The sequence below is a fragment of the Castor canadensis genome, chromosome 2 (genome assembly GCF_047511655.1).
Source record: "Castor canadensis chromosome 2, mCasCan1.hap1v2, whole genome shotgun sequence".
NCBI classification, from domain to species: domain Eukaryota; kingdom Metazoa; phylum Chordata; class Mammalia; order Rodentia; family Castoridae; genus Castor; species Castor canadensis.
This window is the reverse complement of record NC_133387.1, coordinates 180,855,666-180,875,352: the sequence shown is the minus strand read 5'-3', so window position 1 is coordinate 180,875,352 and position 19,687 is coordinate 180,855,666. Positions and strand designations below refer to the sequence as shown.

The window sequence follows — 19,687 nt, the reverse complement described above, 5'->3', positions numbered from 1 at the left end:
CATAGCCTGGGAACTTGTTGTGCACTTACAGTCAAGTCCACCAGGAACTATGCAGGTACTAAAGTTTCCATCCCAGCTCATGGGCTTGGTAACTGTGAAGAAGAAAGTCAACTCTATCTGTTGGGAGCTTTTCAAGTCACTATTCATATTCTAGATCATCATATTCTAGATGCTGGAGACTCACTCTTGACTCTTGTCCCAATTCTCAGTCCCACTGCAGAGACCACCAGGTCGAGCTGAGTGGGCTGCATATGCTTTGTCCCTTCCCCTTTGTGTCTGTGTTTCATCCTTATCGCCTCCCTGGAGTCTGGCAGCAGCTTCTGTTCTGGGTTTCTCTCCTCTCGTCTTGACTTAGTTCAATAAATTCTTCATGCTAGCCAGAATGGACTTCTAAAGAGCAAAGCTGCCTATGTCATTCCTTGCTTAAAACCCTTCAGGGGCTGTCCCTATACTCTGTAGACATTCAAGTTTTGTTTTGTGTTGTTTTTAACATGGCTTAGAAGGCCCTCCAAGGTCTGTTCTCAACACAAGTCAGAGCAATTCTTTGAAAGTGGAAGTCAGATAATGTTGATCCTTTGCCCTAAACACCCTCTTGGCTCTGCATCTCACTCAGAGTCAGAGCCAAAGTCTTTTCAGAGACTGACAGGCCCTCCTTGTTCTGACTGCAGTCCTCCCTCTGACATCATCTACCACTGTTCTCCCTCTCTCTTTACCCTGGTCACATGGGGACCCTGCCATCCTAGAGGTGCCCAGGATCCCCACCACCTTAGAGTGTGGCATGCTGTTCCCTCCTTGTGAACCCCCTCACCCCAAATAATGGCACAGCTGCCTCCTGGTCTCAAATGTCCCCTTTCCATGGAGCTCTGCCCTGACCTTCCATTTATAATAAGGAACCCTCTTCCTTAGCACTTTCAGCCCACATTCTCTGCCTGATTTTTCTGCATACCACTTATTGGACATAATTAAATAGTTTAGTCATTTGTTTTGCTGGTTGTTGGTTCTCCCCAGCTAAAACATAGGTTCTATGAGGCAGGATTATTTTTAACCGTATCACTCATTGCTAATCCCCATCTCTTAGAATGGAGCATAATCATAGACAGGCTGGGGTAGATATTTGCAGGGTGATTGACCTTGTCTGTGCCTCCAGCTCCATCTCTGGCTATTTAATCCCTCTGCAGTCCAGAATACCCTACAAGTGTCTCCCCCCACCCCACAGCCCTGCACAGATGCCTCTATTCTCAGTCCTGGAATTCTCTGCCCCAACCCCATCCTGGATTCTTCCTTTGACCACTTCTGTTCATCTTCAAAAACCCAGGTCAGACTTAACTGCCTCTAAAAACCTTATACGAGTCCCCTAGGCTGGATTAAGTGTTTGTTTACCATTCTCCCATTGCTTCTATTGATTCATATTTAAAACTGTCTGCTATAAATATCTATTTGTGTTTCTCTTCTTAGGTAGACTGAGAACTCCTTAAGGGGCTGGGGTGATTATTACTGTTTAATCCTGTGCTTCTCAGCTCCTGACAGGTCTTGGTACCTAGCAGGTGTTCAAATTTGTTGCTGTTATTGTTGAGTGATTGAATGACACAATTCTGATAGCAGGAAGTCATAGGATAAGACACTTAGAGAATGGTACCAGGGCGCCCCAAAGCTCAACTGTACGCATCCGTCAGTAGCTTCACATTTCAGTTGGGAGGAGGGTCACTGGACACTAAGAACAGAGAGAGGGGCGTCATGGAAGATGCGTGGCAACCTGAGGCTTAATGTATCTTTGGAGGAATAACGAGGAAAAGCAAGGTGATGAGTCTTTCAAGAGAAGGCTTGCAGCTAACCTTAGAGCTAGAAGGGGTGACAACCACCTAGTCCCCAGAGGAGTCCGTAGTGGAACTTGCAGCTCAAATACACAGTGTAAGGCTGGTGCACAACCAGTTACTTCCTAGAATTTTCCTCCAGACCTTTGTCATAGTTAGAGGTAAGGCCACTGTAACCTGGACATTATGGGTGACCACCCCCTGGAACACTGAGTTGCTCCGTCCTTCCTTCTCCACCTCTACTGGAACCCATTGCTGGATACCTGCTCATCTGCCTTTTACTGTTACTGTTGGCAGGTTAATGACCTAATGACTTCTTTGCCCGTCACCTTAGACTTGGGGGCGGTGAAAATCTACCAAAGTGGCATGTCAACTGCTGTGGAAACGGATTTTGGGCTCTTGGTGACATTTGATGGACAGCACTACGCCTCTATTTCCATCCCAGGCTCCTATATGAACTCTACCTGTGGACTCTGTGGGAACTACAACAAAAACCCCCTCGATGACTTCCTCCGCCCAGATGGCAGGCCAGCCATGTCCGTGCTGGACCTGGGAGAGAGCTGGCGTGTCTACCACGCCGACTGGAAGTGCGGCTCGGGCTGCGTGGACAACTGCACACAGTGCGATGCTGCCACTGAAGCCCTCTACTTCGGTTCTGACTACTGTGGCTTCCTCAATAAGACAGACGGCCCCCTGTGGGAGTGTGGCACTGTTGTGGACCCCACAGCCTTTGTGCACAGCTGTGTGTATGACTTGTGCAGTGTAAGGGACAATGGCACGCTCCTCTGTCAAGCTATCCAGGCCTATGCCCTGGTGTGCCAAGCCCTTGGCATCCCAATTGGAGACTGGCGAATCCAGACCGGGTGTGGTAAGCTGGTGTTCCATTCCAATGAAAGGCCTCTCTTGTGCTGGGGGCAGGGATAGGATTCAGGGCTCCTCCAAATCCCCTTAAGACTCATAAGGCCTAAGAGTGGGGGTGAGGTTGAAATAACACAAATTACAAAGAATGAACTGTACAGGGACCTTTACTTCCCCCACCCAATAGCGTAGCCAGGGAACAGGATACCACTGATGAACACAAATAGTCTGCAGACACAGAATGAATGGCTGGAGGAAGGCCCATAGCAGGGGTGGCAGCCCCAGAGTTGAGTGAGGAGGTGAGGTTTCCAGAGGTGGAGGGAGAGCTTGAGAAAGAGCAGACACTGGCTGAGGGACCAAAACCATCCTTGGGAAGGTTACTCCGTCCCAAATGGATCCTTCAACCATTGATCCTTGGCTCCTGCTTTCACTTCTAGTTCCTTCAGATTTTGTGCCCTTTGTTCTGGAACATTTCACATGACCAATGACAGAAAGTGCTTCAGGCAGGGAATACAATATATCAATACAGAAAACCCTTTCCCCAAATGCTAATAGCAACCAGTTTGTAGAAGCCCTGACTTGTGGGGAAATCAGATTCTTTTCACTCCCACTTTTGGATGAAGCATTTTGTACTATTTAGTTGTCTTGCTGTGTGTCCCTTCTACTCTGGCCAAATCTCTCTTTCTTTTCCTACTTATATAAACTTTTAAAACAAAACAATACTAATTTGTTTCCTTCCTGCTCCTTGGTTTCTTCCATGTGAGTAAACAGAACATTGTAATCCATGCCTTTCAGAGGCTCTGGAGGCAAGAAGATTTAAAAGTCTCTTTAAATTTCAAGGCCAGAGGAAGATGTTTTTTGCCCTGTAAGTATAGGTTGGATTCATATAAATCCTCACATGTCAGATTCAAATCTTAGAGTATTGGTCAAACTACTAAGTGACAGTGCATTTTTCTTGGTATGTGACTGACCAGCCTCTATTATGCCCAAAGCAGCCATACCATAATTCAAGTTGAGCTAGAACCTGGCTTCTCTTTGATCTTTATACAATCCAAGAGCGTCCAAATTGCCTACCTAAATTTTATGTATAATGCCTGTATTTTTTTCTAGTGGTTCTGCTTTCAAACTTGCACACTTTTTTCTTCTTGCTCACTTTAGAGGAATGTATTATATTTAACTCAGAGAGCATCTTTAGTAGGCCTCTGCACCCCTGCCTGCCGGATTCAACCAAATTCAAACATTTATGTAGACTTGGGCACTCTTAAAATAAAAATAGAAGGTTTCTAAGGCACAAAGGACCTTCAGAAGGCAGCTAGTTCCCATCCAGTCTCTTGGAGGAGCTGGCTCATGATCTTTGCATATTGCTGGGGTTCTTTCTCAATCTTAATATCCCCGGAAATTCATTTCCACGGCCCGCCTTAGTCACACTCAGGTATTTGAAATACCTCCCTGTTCAAAATTTCATGTTTTCAAATTACTCCTTTACCAGTTACGGTTTCCATTTCTCCTGAAAGTGGAATGTATTTTCTTCTAAGAATGAGCCATGCTCTTTAAAATCAGGTCAGTTCGTATGTCCATCCATTGAAGATCTGAAAACATCTTGGTGGTAGAAGAGAATTCTATGTTGAAGAATGGATCTAGTGTAGTGAGGACAGCAACCAGAAGTTTAATTTTAGCAGAAATGATCAAATTTCTCTCTCACAATCCAACCACATGGCTCCCTAGTTATTAGGAAAGTCACTGAGCTGGTTTTTGCAGACTCTACATCCAGCCTCTTCCCATATGTATGGCCGCTTGGCCCTCAATCTAGGACCCAAAGATCAGAAGGAGCACTTTTTCTCCAGGCCCCTGTGCTGGTTGGATTCTGGCAGGTAGCCCTCCGGGTCCACTCACCTATGATACATTCTCTTCCTTTCCCTGGGTCAGTGTCCACCGTGCGGTGCCCGAGCTTCAGCCACTACTCTGTGTGCACCAGCAGCTGCCCCAACACCTGCTCTGACCTGACGGCCTCTCAGAGCTGTGCCACGCCATGCACTGAGGGCTGCGAGTGTAACAAGGGCTTCGTCCTCAGCACCAGCCAATGTGTCCCGCTGCACAAGTGCGGCTGTGACTTTGAAGGCCACTACTATACCATGGGGGAATTCTTCTGGGCTACGGCCAACTGCACCGTTCAGTGTCTGTGTGAGGAGGGTGGGGATGTCTACTGCTTCAACAAGACCTGCCGCAGCGGGGAGGTATGTGCAGTGGAGGACGGCTACCAGGGCTGCTTCCCCAAGCGGGAGACCGTGTGCCTGCTCAGCCAGAACCAGGTGTTGCACACCTTCGATGGTGCTGCCTATGCCTTCCCCTCTGAGTTCTCCTATACCCTCCTGAAGACCTGCCCCGAGCATCCTGACTACTTGGAAATCGACATCAACAAGAAGAAGCCTGACGCAGGACCCAGTTGGCTCCGGGCTCTTCGGATTCTGGTGGCTGATCAGGAGGTCAAGCTAGGAGGAGTTGGGGCTTCAGAAGTCAAGGTAAGACTGATTGCTTCCTTTGAGGGTCTTCAGATGATTCATGCCAAATGAAGGAACTTGCCCTTCTCATCTGGTTTGCCTTTCTGCCTCTGGCCAGGAGTGGATTCTAGAAGGGAGGCGGCTCCCAAGTAGGAGCCCTTTCTATCCATCGGTACCAAATAAGACTCTTAACAGGTGGAGAAATGGAACAAAGCTGGAATTTTTTGAATTGGATGGAGTAGGACTCACTCTCCGTAACAGCAGATGGTTACAGAATGCTATGGGCCAAGCACTGTTCTAAGCACACTTAACCTTATGTAATAGATAGTATTATTACTCTTCTTTTACAAGTGAGAAAACTGAGGCACAGACAGGCTAAAAAGACTTTCCTCCGAGGACAAACAGTTATGAAATAGCCAAGAAGCCCAAGCCGTCTGGCTCCAGAATCTGTGCTCTTAACCCTTGGACTACACTATGTTCCTAATGTAGATGGGAAACCATGTGAGGTAATGTAGCAGGTGCCTGCCTTGGGGCCTCCCATCCTCTGACCTGCTAAAGTACCCATCATTAGACATCCAAGCTCATTGATCAGTAGCTCTAGAAGGAATCTTGGGAATCACTTAGTGAAGCTATTCGATTTTACAGGAAGATCCCAAAGGAGTAGTTGTGGGTCCCATGACTAACTGAGGCAGAGCTGGGATGTGGGGAGGGGACAGTCCCTTCTCCCAGTCTAACATGCCTCATGGTATCACGTGAAGTCTAGTTTAGAGACAAACGTCAGCACAGCACAGTCCAAAGAGATCAGAAAACATACATCCATCAACAGAAAGGGCTGTGTTCTCATCCTACTGACAGACTGACAGAAACAAATTTAGTAAAGGAATAGCAGGGGATAGATAGGTGAATAGATATCTAGATTGTTAGATAGCCTGTATCTGCTTCAAAGGGCTGAGACACATGAAAAGTCAGATTTGGAAGGAAAGAAAGAGCCAGAAAGGCAGGGAGGAAGCAGAGCTGTCTGCAAAGAGGTGTCCAAATGAATATGTCAGGGAGTAGGAGGAGGCTGTGGATATGAGACAATTTTTGCTTACGTTTCAATTTTATTTATTTGGGGCTAGCTTAGGGTTTATCACACACAGAAATAAAGAGTGAATGGGAGTTTCAAAGGAAAGAAACAAGCCCATGAATGAATAGTTGGTGTCTGTCTATAGTTTCCACACACCATCAGCTTTTTGGTATTTCTCAGAGTTAGTCCCTGAGCAGAACCATGTTCCACAGCCTCAGAAGTGGTAGATGTTCTGTGTGTCTCTGTGGTTGTTGGCAGTGCTTTGATTTTTTTCAGGTGAATGGTCAGGAAGTAGAATTACCCTTTTTCCATCCCTCGGGGAAGCTGGAGATTTATCGAAACAAAAACAGTACTACGGTGGAGTCCAAGGGCGTGGTGAGCGTCCAGTACTCAGACGTGGGCCTGTTGTACATCCGGCTGTCCACAGCGTACTTCAACTGCACTGGGGGCTTGTGTGGCTTCTTCAATGGCAATGCCAGTGATGAGTTCTGCCTCCCCAATGGCAAGTGCACGGACAACCTGGCCGTGTTCCTGGAGAGCTGGACGACATTCGAGGAGATCTGCAACGGGGAGTGCGGGGACCTGCTGAAGGCCTGCAACAACGACTCGGAGCTGCTCAAGTTCTACCGGAGCCGCGCCAGGTGTGGCATCATCAACGACCCCTCCAACAGCTCCTTTCTAGAGTGTCATGGGGTCGTCAATGTCACTGCCTACTACCGCACCTGCCTCTTCCGCCTGTGCCAGAGTGGGGGCAATGAGTCAGAGCTCTGCGACTCTGTGGCCCGCTATGCTAGTGCTTGCAAGAATGCCGATGTGGAGGTGGGCCCCTGGCGAACCTATGACTTCTGTCGTAAGTTGGGGCTCCATAATGGGGAGGCTGCCTGGGAGGGGGGCAGCCTTATGTTCTTACTCAGGACATCTCTTCCTGGGGGACTGAGCTCAAGGGTAGTCTTGTTACAGGGTACACCATCCCCAGGCCACTGTATCCTGCAGAAGGCCCATCACTCCAAACCAAGCTGTTTCTCACCTTCTTTTGTGTTCCAACTGACATAATACCTTTTCATTGTAAATCAGTTAGCCATTGTCTTGACTCACAGTTTTATCTAGCAGAGGGCACAAATGCCATGTCAAAGGGCTGGAATTCTTTGTGATGGCTTGGTAGGTACCTTCTCCCTGGGCAAAGAAGGGCTTCATTCATTTTGATAGTTGGTGATCCACTGGGAGTCTGAGTTTCAGGGTATGGAGATTAGCACCACTCTCTGGGGGCAAACCTGACAATGGCTATTAAGAGAGTTCCATGTTCCTGACTCTTCATTTCATCCTCAGAGTATGTGACTCCTCTCGGCAGGGCAGTGGCAACACTAATAGTCATTACAATAACTGCTGGGAAGACCTGACACTAAATGCCCTTGCTTATCAGGAGTAGTCAAAGGAGAAGGGAGTGACTGTGACCCGGCCAGAGCTGGGAGCAAGTAACACCTTGCCTGGACTTCAGCACACATCACTGTCCCACCAAAAACTCATCCCTAATCCAAAACCAGTGCCACCATGAGTTTTCTGGCCTCAACATCTGTGTATCTCTCTACCATTGTCTTTTCTCCTAAATTCATTTAACTTTTTAAAAAAAATAATTTCAAGGTTAAGTAAAAGTTTCAAGAATACCTGTGCACCCATTACCCAGATTAACCTATTAACCCATTGTCATATTCTCTTTCTCTCCATCCTTCTCTACTTTCCTTTGACAATGACTTGCTCCTGAGTTCAAATTCCAGCCCACCAAAGAAAAAGAAAGAGAGTAACCCCTCTGTGTTAGTCATCTTTCCATCACTGTAACAAATTCCAGAGGCAATCTACTTACAGAGAGAGAAAACTTGTTTTAGTGCATGGTTCTGTTCATGGTCAGTTGACTGTATTGCTTTTGGGCTGTGGTGAGGAAGCATCATGGTGGGGAACAAGAAGGGGAGAGTCATTCATCTTACGAATGAGAGAAGAGGAGGGGCTGAGGTCCCACTGTCCTCTTCAAGAACATACCTCCATCAGCCCATTGACTGGAAGACCTCCCACTAGGCTCCACCTCTTCAAGTCCCACCACCTCCCAATAGTGCCATTCTGGGGGTCAAAACTTTAACCTCTGGGAGGCATTTAAGATCCAAACTATAGCAGCCCCCTTTACCCTAAATCTTCAGTGCGTATTTCCTTAGAATAAGTACATTTTCTTAGATAACCGTAATACAGTTATCAACCTTAGGAAATTTACAATTAAAAAAATAATTTAATTTCCCTATTCCAATTTTATTAGTTGACCTAATAATATCCTTTATGAAGTTTTTTATTTTATTTTTTTGTTTTGTTATCTTTTGGTCTCAATACAGAGGATGCATTTTATTGTCATGAATCTTTAGTCTCCTTTAATCTGAAATAATTCTTCTTTCTTTGTGTTCTGTTACCTTGGTATTTTTGAAGACTACAGCCTCTCCCCATCCCACCCCCAGCCTTAAAATAGAATGGCTTCCATTTGCATTGGTGTTTCTTCAGGATGAGATTCAGTTGTGCATCCCAATTCAGCCTCTGCACAGATTTTCTCTTGTGATCCCAGCCCATGTGGACACACTGTGTCCAGCCACGTCACCAGTTGGTGAGGTGCATGTGGATCCCTGGTCAAGTGTCATATGTCTCCACTGGAGAGTCCCTGTTTGTCTCCCCTTGCAACCAACAAGCAGACTATAGGGAGATACTTTAAGACCATGCAAATATCCTACTTGTCATAAAATGCCCTTTCTTGGTTCAGCACCCATTGTTGATTTTTGCTTGTATCCATCTTTCACACTGTGATCACAAATCCAGTTTGTAATCCCTTTCACGGTGCATAAATTTCAAATCATGGTTTATAAACTCCTTTCACCAGTCAATAATGTCACTTCACTGTAGGCAAGAGCCCTCCTTTCTCTCCCATCTGTCTAACAATTGACTCACCCATCCATTCATACTTCCCTCTGTCTCTCTTTTTCCCTTATATTATCAACATAGACATGGAATCCAGTTTTTTTTTTCAGTAGAATACATTTCATATTACTTTTGTTAATTATTTTGGGTGTTTATGTTCCAGATCTGGCCTATAGAACCCCTTCAAGCTGGCTTCGATTTTCTTTTTTTATGCTTGTGTCATTTTTTTTGGCAGTACTGGAGTTTGAACTCAGGGCCTCACACTTGCTTGGCAGGTGCTCTACCACTTGAGCCACTCCATCAGCCCCTTTGTCATTTTTTTTGAGCACTTTCTTACTTTCTGATGAAGCAAGATGCTCCACGTTAACCTTCTCTTCCCCAGGTACACTGAGCCCAGTAACTAAGGAGTTCTGGCTTCTTTTGGTGTGGAATGTTAGTAGAAACCAGTATATAGCAAGGGACACCCATTGCTTTTGGTGGGGGGGCAGGTATTTGCTTCACCTCTAGGCAAACAACAGAGTTAAGAACTAACACACACACATACACCCCTTTAAATCTCTGATTTCTGAGCTTGGGAAGTCCAATGAGCACATGGAGGAATTGGTAGCTGTCACCTCCAAGGAAGATGGTTGTGTCCCTGCTGGGTCTTACCCACAGTGGGATGGGACTAATACCAGATACTATGAATCCTGGGTTTCTAGGAGCATGCTCTTTTTATAAAGTCACCTACAGCAGGGGACCACATCACATCTAGTGGGACCTTTTAATACTTTCCCAAATCTACCTCTTTGCATCCTCTTTTGTCCTATCTACAGCTTATCTAACACAATTTTTACTTCTGTTTCACACCTAGCTTTCAAGTAGTATTTCATTCATTGTGTGGAGTTGTTGAGTCTAGCCATACCAAATCTGTGTTGGTGCCAGGCCATCCTTCTGGATGACTAACTCCTGCCTGGCAGAGCATGTTTCTGGATTGTCTTTGTACTGCATGGAACAAAGTTTGGTGGAACTGTGTGTGCCAAGTTAGTCTGGGACAGTGGTAATGGTCCCTCTTTTTTCCTAGATGTGATGGAGGCTAAGAGCTTCTTACCATCCCTCATGTGGGCCAGTAGAGTGGAGGAAGCTCTTGCAAGTGCCTTTTTATAGAGATTGGGTAGCAGCAGCCATGTGGAATGTGGTTACCTTGGGCAAAGGACCAGGACTCACATCCGAAGACATTGCCCAAGATGTCTCATGTAGACCTTGTGCATCTGGGTCTGTGGAAAAGGACCAAAGCACACACACTTGATCAATCAAGTCTCCAGGTCCCAGGGGGTTAATATGGTTGAGATCCTACTGAATGGAGATTGGATAGGACAACAGCTGAAAATCAGAAGATTTTCAGTGACCTGGAACATGAAGAGAGACAACCACTGCTTCTGTATTCAGATATTTTCAACTCGTCCTCCAGCTGGCAGAGCCAAGCTGCCTTAATTAGTAATTTAACAGAGTCATTTCAGGGACTGGGGGGAAATTTTATTACTAAATGTCTGTATGTTCCAGACTTTCAGGCAACACAATAATTCTTAAAGCAAGAGCCATTTAAATAAGTCATGTTATTTGCTGTCACCATAAACCTGCAGTCAGTGTTACAGCATTCATAAGTTAGAGACAAATGTGGAAATCCCTCTATACAGACATATATAATAAGTGCTGAACTAGCCTTCAACTCCAAAGCCATATGGTTTTGTAGTCAACGGAAATAGAGTCCTTTAGCCCAGAGGAAAGAATGATCAGCTTGCAGTACACAGTGCAGAACTATTGAGTTGGTACTCGTGGGCAGAGATATTATGGCCTTACAATTTATTTTTCTGTAGTGTCCTTTATATCCTTGGATTGTAAGACACTACTAAGGAATGATGGTGTATATAAGAACCAAAGAGAGTTCTAAAGGCAAGATCTTATTTTCCCAGAGATGGTGGGGAACTTTGCAGATTTTAGACCACACAGACTTATAGACCAGTTTCTTCTATGCTCCTGGATTCTGTCTCTGCCCCTGTCAAATTGTGACCAACCACAGTAGAAAAGAGAAATGGGTCACTTACCCAGAACTTCATGGTGAGCCGCACATGGTATTTTGTGTGCTATGCTTTGTGACTCAGAGGCTTGATCTATCTAGGAAGGCTTCTGAGCAGAAGGGTGATGTGAAATTAAACATAGAGGATAGGTCAGATTTGGCGTGTGGAGAGCCTCCAGACAGGGAAAGAGTGGGAGCAGAGCTGGTGGGGATGACCATGTGCAGTGTGGCAAGGAGGTGGATGAGACCACCTCCAGAGAAATGAAAGACAAACAGAAAGACATTGAACCAATTTATAGAGTAAAAATATCTTCATAAGGTCAATCTGTGAAAGAGAAGGGAGACCAAAGAAGGAAAGGGGAAACTATTTATTGAGATCCAACTATGGACCCATATATTCTACTGTTAACCCTCAGAACCATCCTAGTAGGTAAATATGGCCCTTATTTAACAAAAGAAGAAACCAAAGCTCAAAGACATTAACCAGCTAAACTTGAGTCAGCAGCATCCCCACATCTGTATGGCCCCAAACCACAATCTTCACAGCACACCACACTCCCTCTTCCAGAATCTAAGCCAGGAGACCTGTTTGAAGACCTCTCTAGTTCTTACTAGTTGCATAGTTAAACTATTGACCTTCAATTTTCTACTAGTAAGAGAGAAATGAGAAGACTCGCCTTCCTGTCCAGGTGGTTGAGATAAGGTACACAAAGGGCCTAGGTGGTGCCTGTATGTAGCAAGTGCTCTGTAGTCAAAATTTCCTCCATGGAAAGCCATGGGCACTAGTGGAGACTGTGGGTAGGGGGTTCACTGGCCTTTGATCGCCCCCAATGAGGATGACAATGGTGCTAATAACACAGCTTCAATTAGTTCGCTGTGCTGCACAAATGCATAACAGCGTACACATGTGCACATGCATTTCCATACTTCTGTCTCTGTCCTATGTCTGTTTCTCAAGCCTGTCTTCTCTTTGATGACCCTCAGCTCTGGAGTGCCCTGAGAACAGTCATTTTGAGGAGTGTATGACATGTACGGAGACCTGTGAGACCCTGACCCTGGGCCCCATCTGTGTGGACAGCTGCTCTGAGGGATGTCAGTGTGATGAGGGTTATGCCCTACAGGGCAGCCAATGTGTCACCCGGAGCGAGTGTGGCTGCAACTTTGAGGGGCACCAACTTGCTACCAATGAGACCTTCTGGATGGACCAGGACTGCCAGATCTTCTGCTACTGCAATGGCACAGACAACAGTGTGCACTGTGAGACCATTCCCTGCAAGGATGATGAATATTGTGTGGAGGAGGACGGTCTGTACTACTGCCAGGCCCGCACCGATGCCTCCTGCATTGTCTCAGGTTACGGCCACTACCTGACCTTTGATGGCTACCCGTTTGACTTCCAGACCAGCTGCCCACTCATCCTGTGTACCACAGGAAACAGGCTGAGCTCAGACCTTTTCCCCAAGTTCACTGTGACAGCCAAGAATGAGGACCGGGACCCGTCACTGGCCTTGTGGGTCAAGCAGGTGGATATAACAGTGTTTGGCTACAGCATTGTGATTCACCGGGCTTACAAGTATACTGTGCTGGTAAGTAGTCACAGATCAATCTGGAGAAGGGACTCGTGTATATGAAGATAGGGGTTCCAAGCCAGCAACTGGGCAGCTGCTGAATCAGGCCGGTCCAGAATCCAAAGAAAATCATTGTATGTTAGAGCAGACATAGGCCTCAGAGAATTTCTGTCACTATCTTACAGAGAGTGTGTTAGTAGCGTTTCATCACTGTGACAAATATGAGAGAAATTATTTGAAGGAGGAATGGCTTATTTTGGCTCATGATTTCAGTGGCTTAAGTACATCATGGCATGGAGGGTGTGCCATAGTGGAGCATTTCACATAATGGTGACCAGGAAGCAGAAAGAAAGAGAAGTCTATACCAACAGTCTTTCTCCTTTTTTCCCTTTTATTCCGTCTGGGACCACAGCCTATTGGATGGTGCTGCCAACAGTAAGGGCAAGTCTTCCCCGGTTAGTTAATCTTCTTTGGAAATGTGGTTTACTAATCTCTAGGCATCTTTCAGTCTAACCAACTTGACAATCATGAGTCTACCCATTATCAACTTGACACTCAAACACATCTCCTTAAGCCATAATGTTCTCTTCTGGCCCCCGCAAAAGGCTCACGTCTATCTCATATCGCAAAATACATTAAGTCCATCTCCAAGACCCTTCATCATCTTAACAGTCCCAGAATTGTTTAAAAGTCCAAGTTCAAACTCTCCTCTGAGACTCAAAGCAAACTCTTAGCTGTGAGACCTTGCAAAATTAAAAAAAAAATAAGTTACATACTTCCAAGATACAATGTCACAGAGTAAACAATTCCAAAAGGGAGGAAGAGAAGAAGCAGCAAGGAAATATTGGACCCAAACCCAGAAGAGGAAAAATTAAGTCCTGTAGCTCTGTGTCTGGTATCCATGGCATATGCTGATGTGGTGGGAGCAACCACACTTGTATGGCCTTGCCATTTCAGCTCACATGGCCTTTCTCTTGGAATGACTCTGCTCATTGTCTGAATCTTTCTTCTGTAGACACACCACATTCCTGGGGTCTGTACTGTACCGTTGACTTTACCCTCACAGCTTTACACATTGCTCTGTCAGGGGTTGTGGAGGGGGGGGATTCTGACCCTGTCACCCATTGTCTGATCTCCCAAACCTTCCTTTGAACTCTGGGTGGAAGCCTCCACGACTCTGTAACTCTTACATTCTGCACACTGTAAAACTAGCACCCCCATGAACTATGCCCAGGTCTACTACCAGCTGAAGCAGTAGCTGGGCCCCCTTGGGTCACAGTTGTGGTGGCCTCTGAGTGCCTGGATGGCTGAGCATGGTGAAAGAAATCTTGAGAAAACAACTTCCTAGGTGGCCTTGGAAGGGTGTTTGGGTGATACTTTCTACTCGAGGGGAAAGTCTTCTAAATGCGTTTAACTTTTACACCCTTGAGGCTGCAATGGGCTGCAGAATGGCATCAGGGCACATTTACCCTTGTCCTGATGCAAAGTTCTGTGGCTTCTTTTCAATGGGTGCTAATTTCTTCCCACCCACACTTTCTTTAGCTTCAACTTTACTGGAGGGCTTTTCTGAACAAACTTTGTTTTTCATTTCTTTCTGCTCAGCTTTTTGTTCCTGATCCTCACTGTAAATCTGGCTAAAAGCAGCCAGCAAAACTCATGCCACAGCCTGAATGCTGCACTGCCTTGAAATTTTCTTTACCAGACTAATTATTCTGTCACCTTGAAACCCAACCTTTCTCAAAGTTATCAAGTTCTTTGCCAACACAAATGACTTCTAGTGCATTTCCCAACAGAATCCTCATTTCTATCTGAAACTTCAGGAGCACAATCTTTACTGTGTATGTTTCTATCAGCATCTGGTCTTCTGAGCTCCCACCAGAATCACCCATAAAAAACTCTTTTTACAGCATTCTATATGTTCTCTAGCCCACTTCTCCAAACTTTTCCAAATTCCTCTCACAAACCAATTCCAAGGATGCTGAACCACATTGTCAGCTTATCAGAGCAATGACTCCATTCCTGGAACCAGTTTTCTGTGTTGGTCAGCTTTTGGTCTCATTTATCATTTCTCCCATGAGAAAGGATAAAAAGGAGGAATGGTTGTTTTGGCTCACAGTTTTAGAGATTTTAGTCCATCATTGTAGGGAGGGCATGGTGGAGCAAAGCAGTTTACCTACTGGTGGCCAGGAATGAGAGAGAAAGATTGAGAGAGAGAGAGAGGCAGAGAAAGCTAACAGGTTTTCTTCTTCTTCCCCTTCTATTTCATACAGGTACCCAGCCTATTTTATGGTGCCGCCCACATTCAGGGCAGGTCCTTCACCATTAGTGAACCTTCTCTGGAAATGTCCTCACAGATAAACCCACAAATGTGCTTTACTAATCTCCTAGGTATCTCTCAACCCAACCAAATTGACAAATAAGATTAGCCAACACTCAGAGAAAAAAGAATTTCCCCAAATCTCAGGCACCAAATTGAGAGCAGAGCCAGCTCTAGAAATGTACCTTTGACATTGTGTGTTGGACAGAACACAGATCTAGATTCGAATCCCAGTTTGGCAACCAGTGTGCAATCTCTGGCAGTCACTTAGCCTCCCAGCTCCTTCATTCATTTGGAAGAGGTTATATCTCCAGCACAGACTTGGTCCCACTCAGTGGTACTATCATACTGATCCGCTTCTTCCCTTTTCTTAGATCAGAGTGATATATGCCTGCTCTGGCTTCCCTACTTCTTCTAGCTTTCCCATTGTTACCATGACATCTGGGAACTCTAGAGTCTTCCTCATACCTGGAGCACCAGGGGCTTTTCTACAATCTCTTTACTCACCTGGGCTTCAGGTTCCTCTTTCTACCCTTCCCACCCATTTTACCCACAGAACCCTCCCTTGACCGTGACGACATGAGCAGTAGGGCCAAGGAGTTCTGTCAACTTCTTGGCTGGCCCAGGTGAAAGGGCCAGTCCTCCATTCTCCACTGTTTTGTCTGAGCTTGACATGAAATATAACAAGCAAACCAGTAGTCTCTGCAGGGGCATTTCAGAGACACTTATTTAGGATATTTGCCTTCTTTGACAAGATCCTTACAGGTCTGTGTCCTAACCCATCATCTCCAAGGGGGCTTCTTTGTGTCTTGTGTACATTCGCCTTAAAATTCTGAGCTAAACTGAACTACAACTATACTGAACTCGAGTTCCCTGGAGAGCTCTACTGATTTCTTTCCTCCTCTGAGATTTGCTTAACTTTCTCTGACAAAGAGAGGTTCCCAGCTGCTTGAACTGTCTTCCCTGTATATATATTGGAAAATCTTCCTTCTTGGCGTCTGGGGTAGTAGTCTCTTTATGCCTTTCTTGAATACCACAAACCTCAATCCCAGTTGCGTTCCTCTGTGTTTTCTACCATAATGTTTCCCATATCCATTAATAGTGATGCATTTTTGCATGTCTAATCCCCTCAACTCCAACCACCGGCTTCCTAAGGACAGGAAGCGCATTTATTTCATCTTTATGTTGGAGGAAGGTACAGCGCCTTTGCACACCATGACACTTAAAACACTTGACAAATGAATAAATGAGGTGAATGATAACCCCTTTCTTCCAAGGTACTTGTGAGTTTCCTTCTGCTGCTGCTGGACTTCTTTGGCGATCTGAGAGATTAAATGGACCAGCAAAGGTAGTTAGGAATATGCCAGATGCTTTGCTTTTAGCCACATTAGATTTCGAGCAGATGTCAGGATAGTTGAAGCCACTCGTTTATAGCAAGTTCCCTCTACTCCATTTCATCATAGGTTAAAACAAATGTACAAATCATTTTGTCCATGTGGCTTACATCATATCTGTCCTTTTCTCCTTTTAGCCTCGTCTGATACAGTTCACCCTTAGGTTTATACTTTTTCATGCAGCTATCACGCTTCCATGGCCTTCACCACACTTCCACCTTTTCTGCCTGTCAGGTTTTTTTCTTTTCTTTTAAAATATAATCTGTTCACCGGTCCTGCCACACCTAGCTTGCTATGATCATATTTCTGCCTTTTGTTGTACACTTTTGGCATTTAGATATGTCGAGATCTAAGGTTGTACATTTTGTTTTCTGACCTCTTCTTAGTGTTTGCACATGTAGACCACGGAGTCCTCATCAACTCTTCACCTTTTTCTTGTGATCCTTTCCCTCACCTTCATAGAAACTTATTCCCCACTCTCTCCTAGTATTTCCTTTCCTTTCCTTCCGCTTTAGGGTTAAGCTCCTAATGAATCAACCCATCTTCCAGGCATGTGCCCCGCCCCAATCTCACGAGATGCTGCACCCATTGCTAATGTCAAGAGCCACGAGACTCATGCAGCTGATTTCTTTCTCACATAGACATATAGAAAGGATGGCACTGTTAGTTTCCATAGGGTGGCTATAACAAAATACCATAGGCTAGGTGGTTTAAAACAGCAGAAACTTACTCTCTTGCAGTTCTGGAGGACAGAAGTTCAAAATCAAGGCGATGACAAGATTGTGCTTCTTCTGTCTCATGTCTCTGACCTGGTTTTTGGTGGTTGTAGGCAATCTTCGCCTTTCTTGTCTTATGGCAGCATAACTCCAGTCATGCCTCCGTCATCATGTGCCTTCTTCCCTCTGTATCCCCTGTTTGTCCACATCTCCCCTTCCTTTTAAAGATACCAGTCACTGGATTTAGGACCGCACATAATCTACTATGACCTCATCTTAACTTGATTACATCTACAAAGACCCTATTACCAAATTAAGATCACATTCTCAGATACCAGGGATGGAGACCTCAACATATCTTTTTAGGGGACACAGTTCTACACAGAAAGGGGGCAACTAGAGAGAAGTGAGCATCAAGGAGGGTAAATGAATGGAGTTAGAGACTCCTTGTCAAGGCCCTTCGTTCTAAGTCACTCAGAAGTCCTATGGGGCAACACTAGGAGCAGAGGAGACAGCTTTCAAACCCCAGACAAGAAGACCAAGTTCAGGATGCATTGAAGGTTCTTTTCTCTGGGGGCCTGAGAGATAGATTTAGCAGTCAGTTTGAATTATTAATATGTATTACAGGATCTGCTTATTCAATGATTTGCATTTGTTTTTCCTCTGGTGTTATTATTAGTCACCATCTCTCTCTGTGCCTGAAGAATAATGGCCATCAACATGACAGTATGAAATGAAGTGCAGGACAAAACATACCCGGAGTCCCTAGTCACCAGTGGTGTTCTCAGAAATGGAAGATGACATACAAGTGACTCTTTGGGACATGGGATCCTTCTATGACTCTGACCTTTCTCTGCATCTCAGCTCTACAGGGCATGGGAAAATCCACTAAGCCAAACGAAGCTAGAAATAAACATGCTATCTATAGGCCAGACAGGGTGTGGAGGTGAGCAGCCAGAGGTGAGCCTCACCTGGGGCACTGTATGCACCCAGGCTCAGTCATGCACAGCCAGAGCTGAACAGAGACAGCTCTCCTGCAGCCATCCTCAGGCTTCAGCCCAGTCATGCCCTTCATGGCCCAGTGTCTTTTTCACTTATTACCAGTCTGGTGATCCTCACAGAAGAGTGAGGTTTGGGCCATCACTCTGACTCCTGTTAGTTCCACAAGCTTCTATTAATGCCTATTCTCTGTCAAGAAATTAAACAAAGCTTCTATCTTAAGAGAGTTGAGATACCAGTGGGAGAGATGGACATGTCAACAGTCAATGTCACTGTAATAGGAAGAGGTACAGAAATGTGACTCACAGAAGTCCATGAGAAGAGAGCTCGAGGGCTTCAGAGAGGGCTTCCTGAAGGAGGTGACCCAGACCTGAGACTGAAGGAGCACATTTTCCAGGCTAAGAATGAGGTGAGGGCATCTGTGCAAGGGAAGTATCAGTGAATAACTGGCAGGTGGAGAGGGAGAGCAAAGGGCAGGGTGTGAGGGCCGAAGAGGCTGTAGAAGGAGACCAGGATTGGTTGTTTAAAAAAACACTCTACTTAAACTCTAATGTGTGATCTCATTTCAGACATGATTAGCCCTCCCTATCTGCTGGGTCTGCATCCACAGGTTCAACCGAGCATTAATTGAACATATACTGAACGTGTACAGATTTTTGTCACTGATTTGAACAATGCAGTAGGTCAACTATTTGCATAGCATTTACATCACATTTGATGTTATAAGTTCACCTAGAGATGATTTAATGTTTACAGGAGGATACATGTGAGTTACATGAAAATGCTATTCCATTTTATATGAGACATGAGTATCCTTGGGGTGTGGAATCTCAGTGGTCCTGGAACCCATGCCTGTAATCCTATCTTCCCATGGACACTGAGGAATGGCTGTGCTTCTGTCTCTGACATGCACTTCCCCACACTTGTCCCTATGCCTTCTCTGGTCCTCTTGTGCACCTCCCCGCCCCCATCCATCAAATGTTGTTGCCATACCAACCTCCTCCTTCCCTCTGACCTCTTCTCTCTCTGTTCCCTCTCTTTCTCCATTCTTCACTCCTGGATAGAGATTCAGGACAGTGGTACAAGATAGAGGTAGCATGCACGGGGTGTCAGAAATGGGGAGACCCTAGCCTGTCACAGTCAAAAGTCATGACTTTGTCAGGGTTCTCCTTAGTGTTGGCAGAATTTGCAAACCCTTAGGCTTTGATCCTATGATTTTTGCCTTCCTTATGTTTAGCCTCTTGTGTGGCACTAGGTAAGAATAAGGGAAATCAAATGGGCACATCTAAGCCTCTGAATACACAGCTTCAGGGATGCTTGTGGGAGCCTTCAGGGAGGTCCAGGCCTCTGTGGCCTCTGCTTCCTTCAGTGACCTGCTGGGTCTTGGTTTTTTTTCTATGTTTGCACAGGGCCCACCTCCTTCTACCTCTGGGCCTCCCAGTGGAGAAAGCTGTGCCCACT

General features: G+C 45.5%; 1 protein-coding gene across 1 annotated transcript in view; it reads left to right on the top strand.

Annotated features, from left to right (window-relative positions):
* LOC109676727 (tubulin-specific chaperone cofactor E-like protein) overlaps positions 1 to 19,687 on the top strand; it is a 131,274-nt gene that overhangs the window by 79,033 nt on the left and 32,554 nt on the right. Inside the window, exons 14-17 of the mRNA XM_074066521.1 lie at positions 2,109 to 2,679; positions 4,596 to 5,188; positions 6,510 to 7,083; positions 12,217 to 12,818. Of these exons, the coding sequence (XP_073922622.1) occupies positions 2,109 to 2,679; positions 4,596 to 5,188; positions 6,510 to 7,083; positions 12,217 to 12,818 (2,340 nt within the window). The remainder of the gene's footprint in view (positions 1 to 2,108; positions 2,680 to 4,595; positions 5,189 to 6,509; positions 7,084 to 12,216; positions 12,819 to 19,687) is intronic.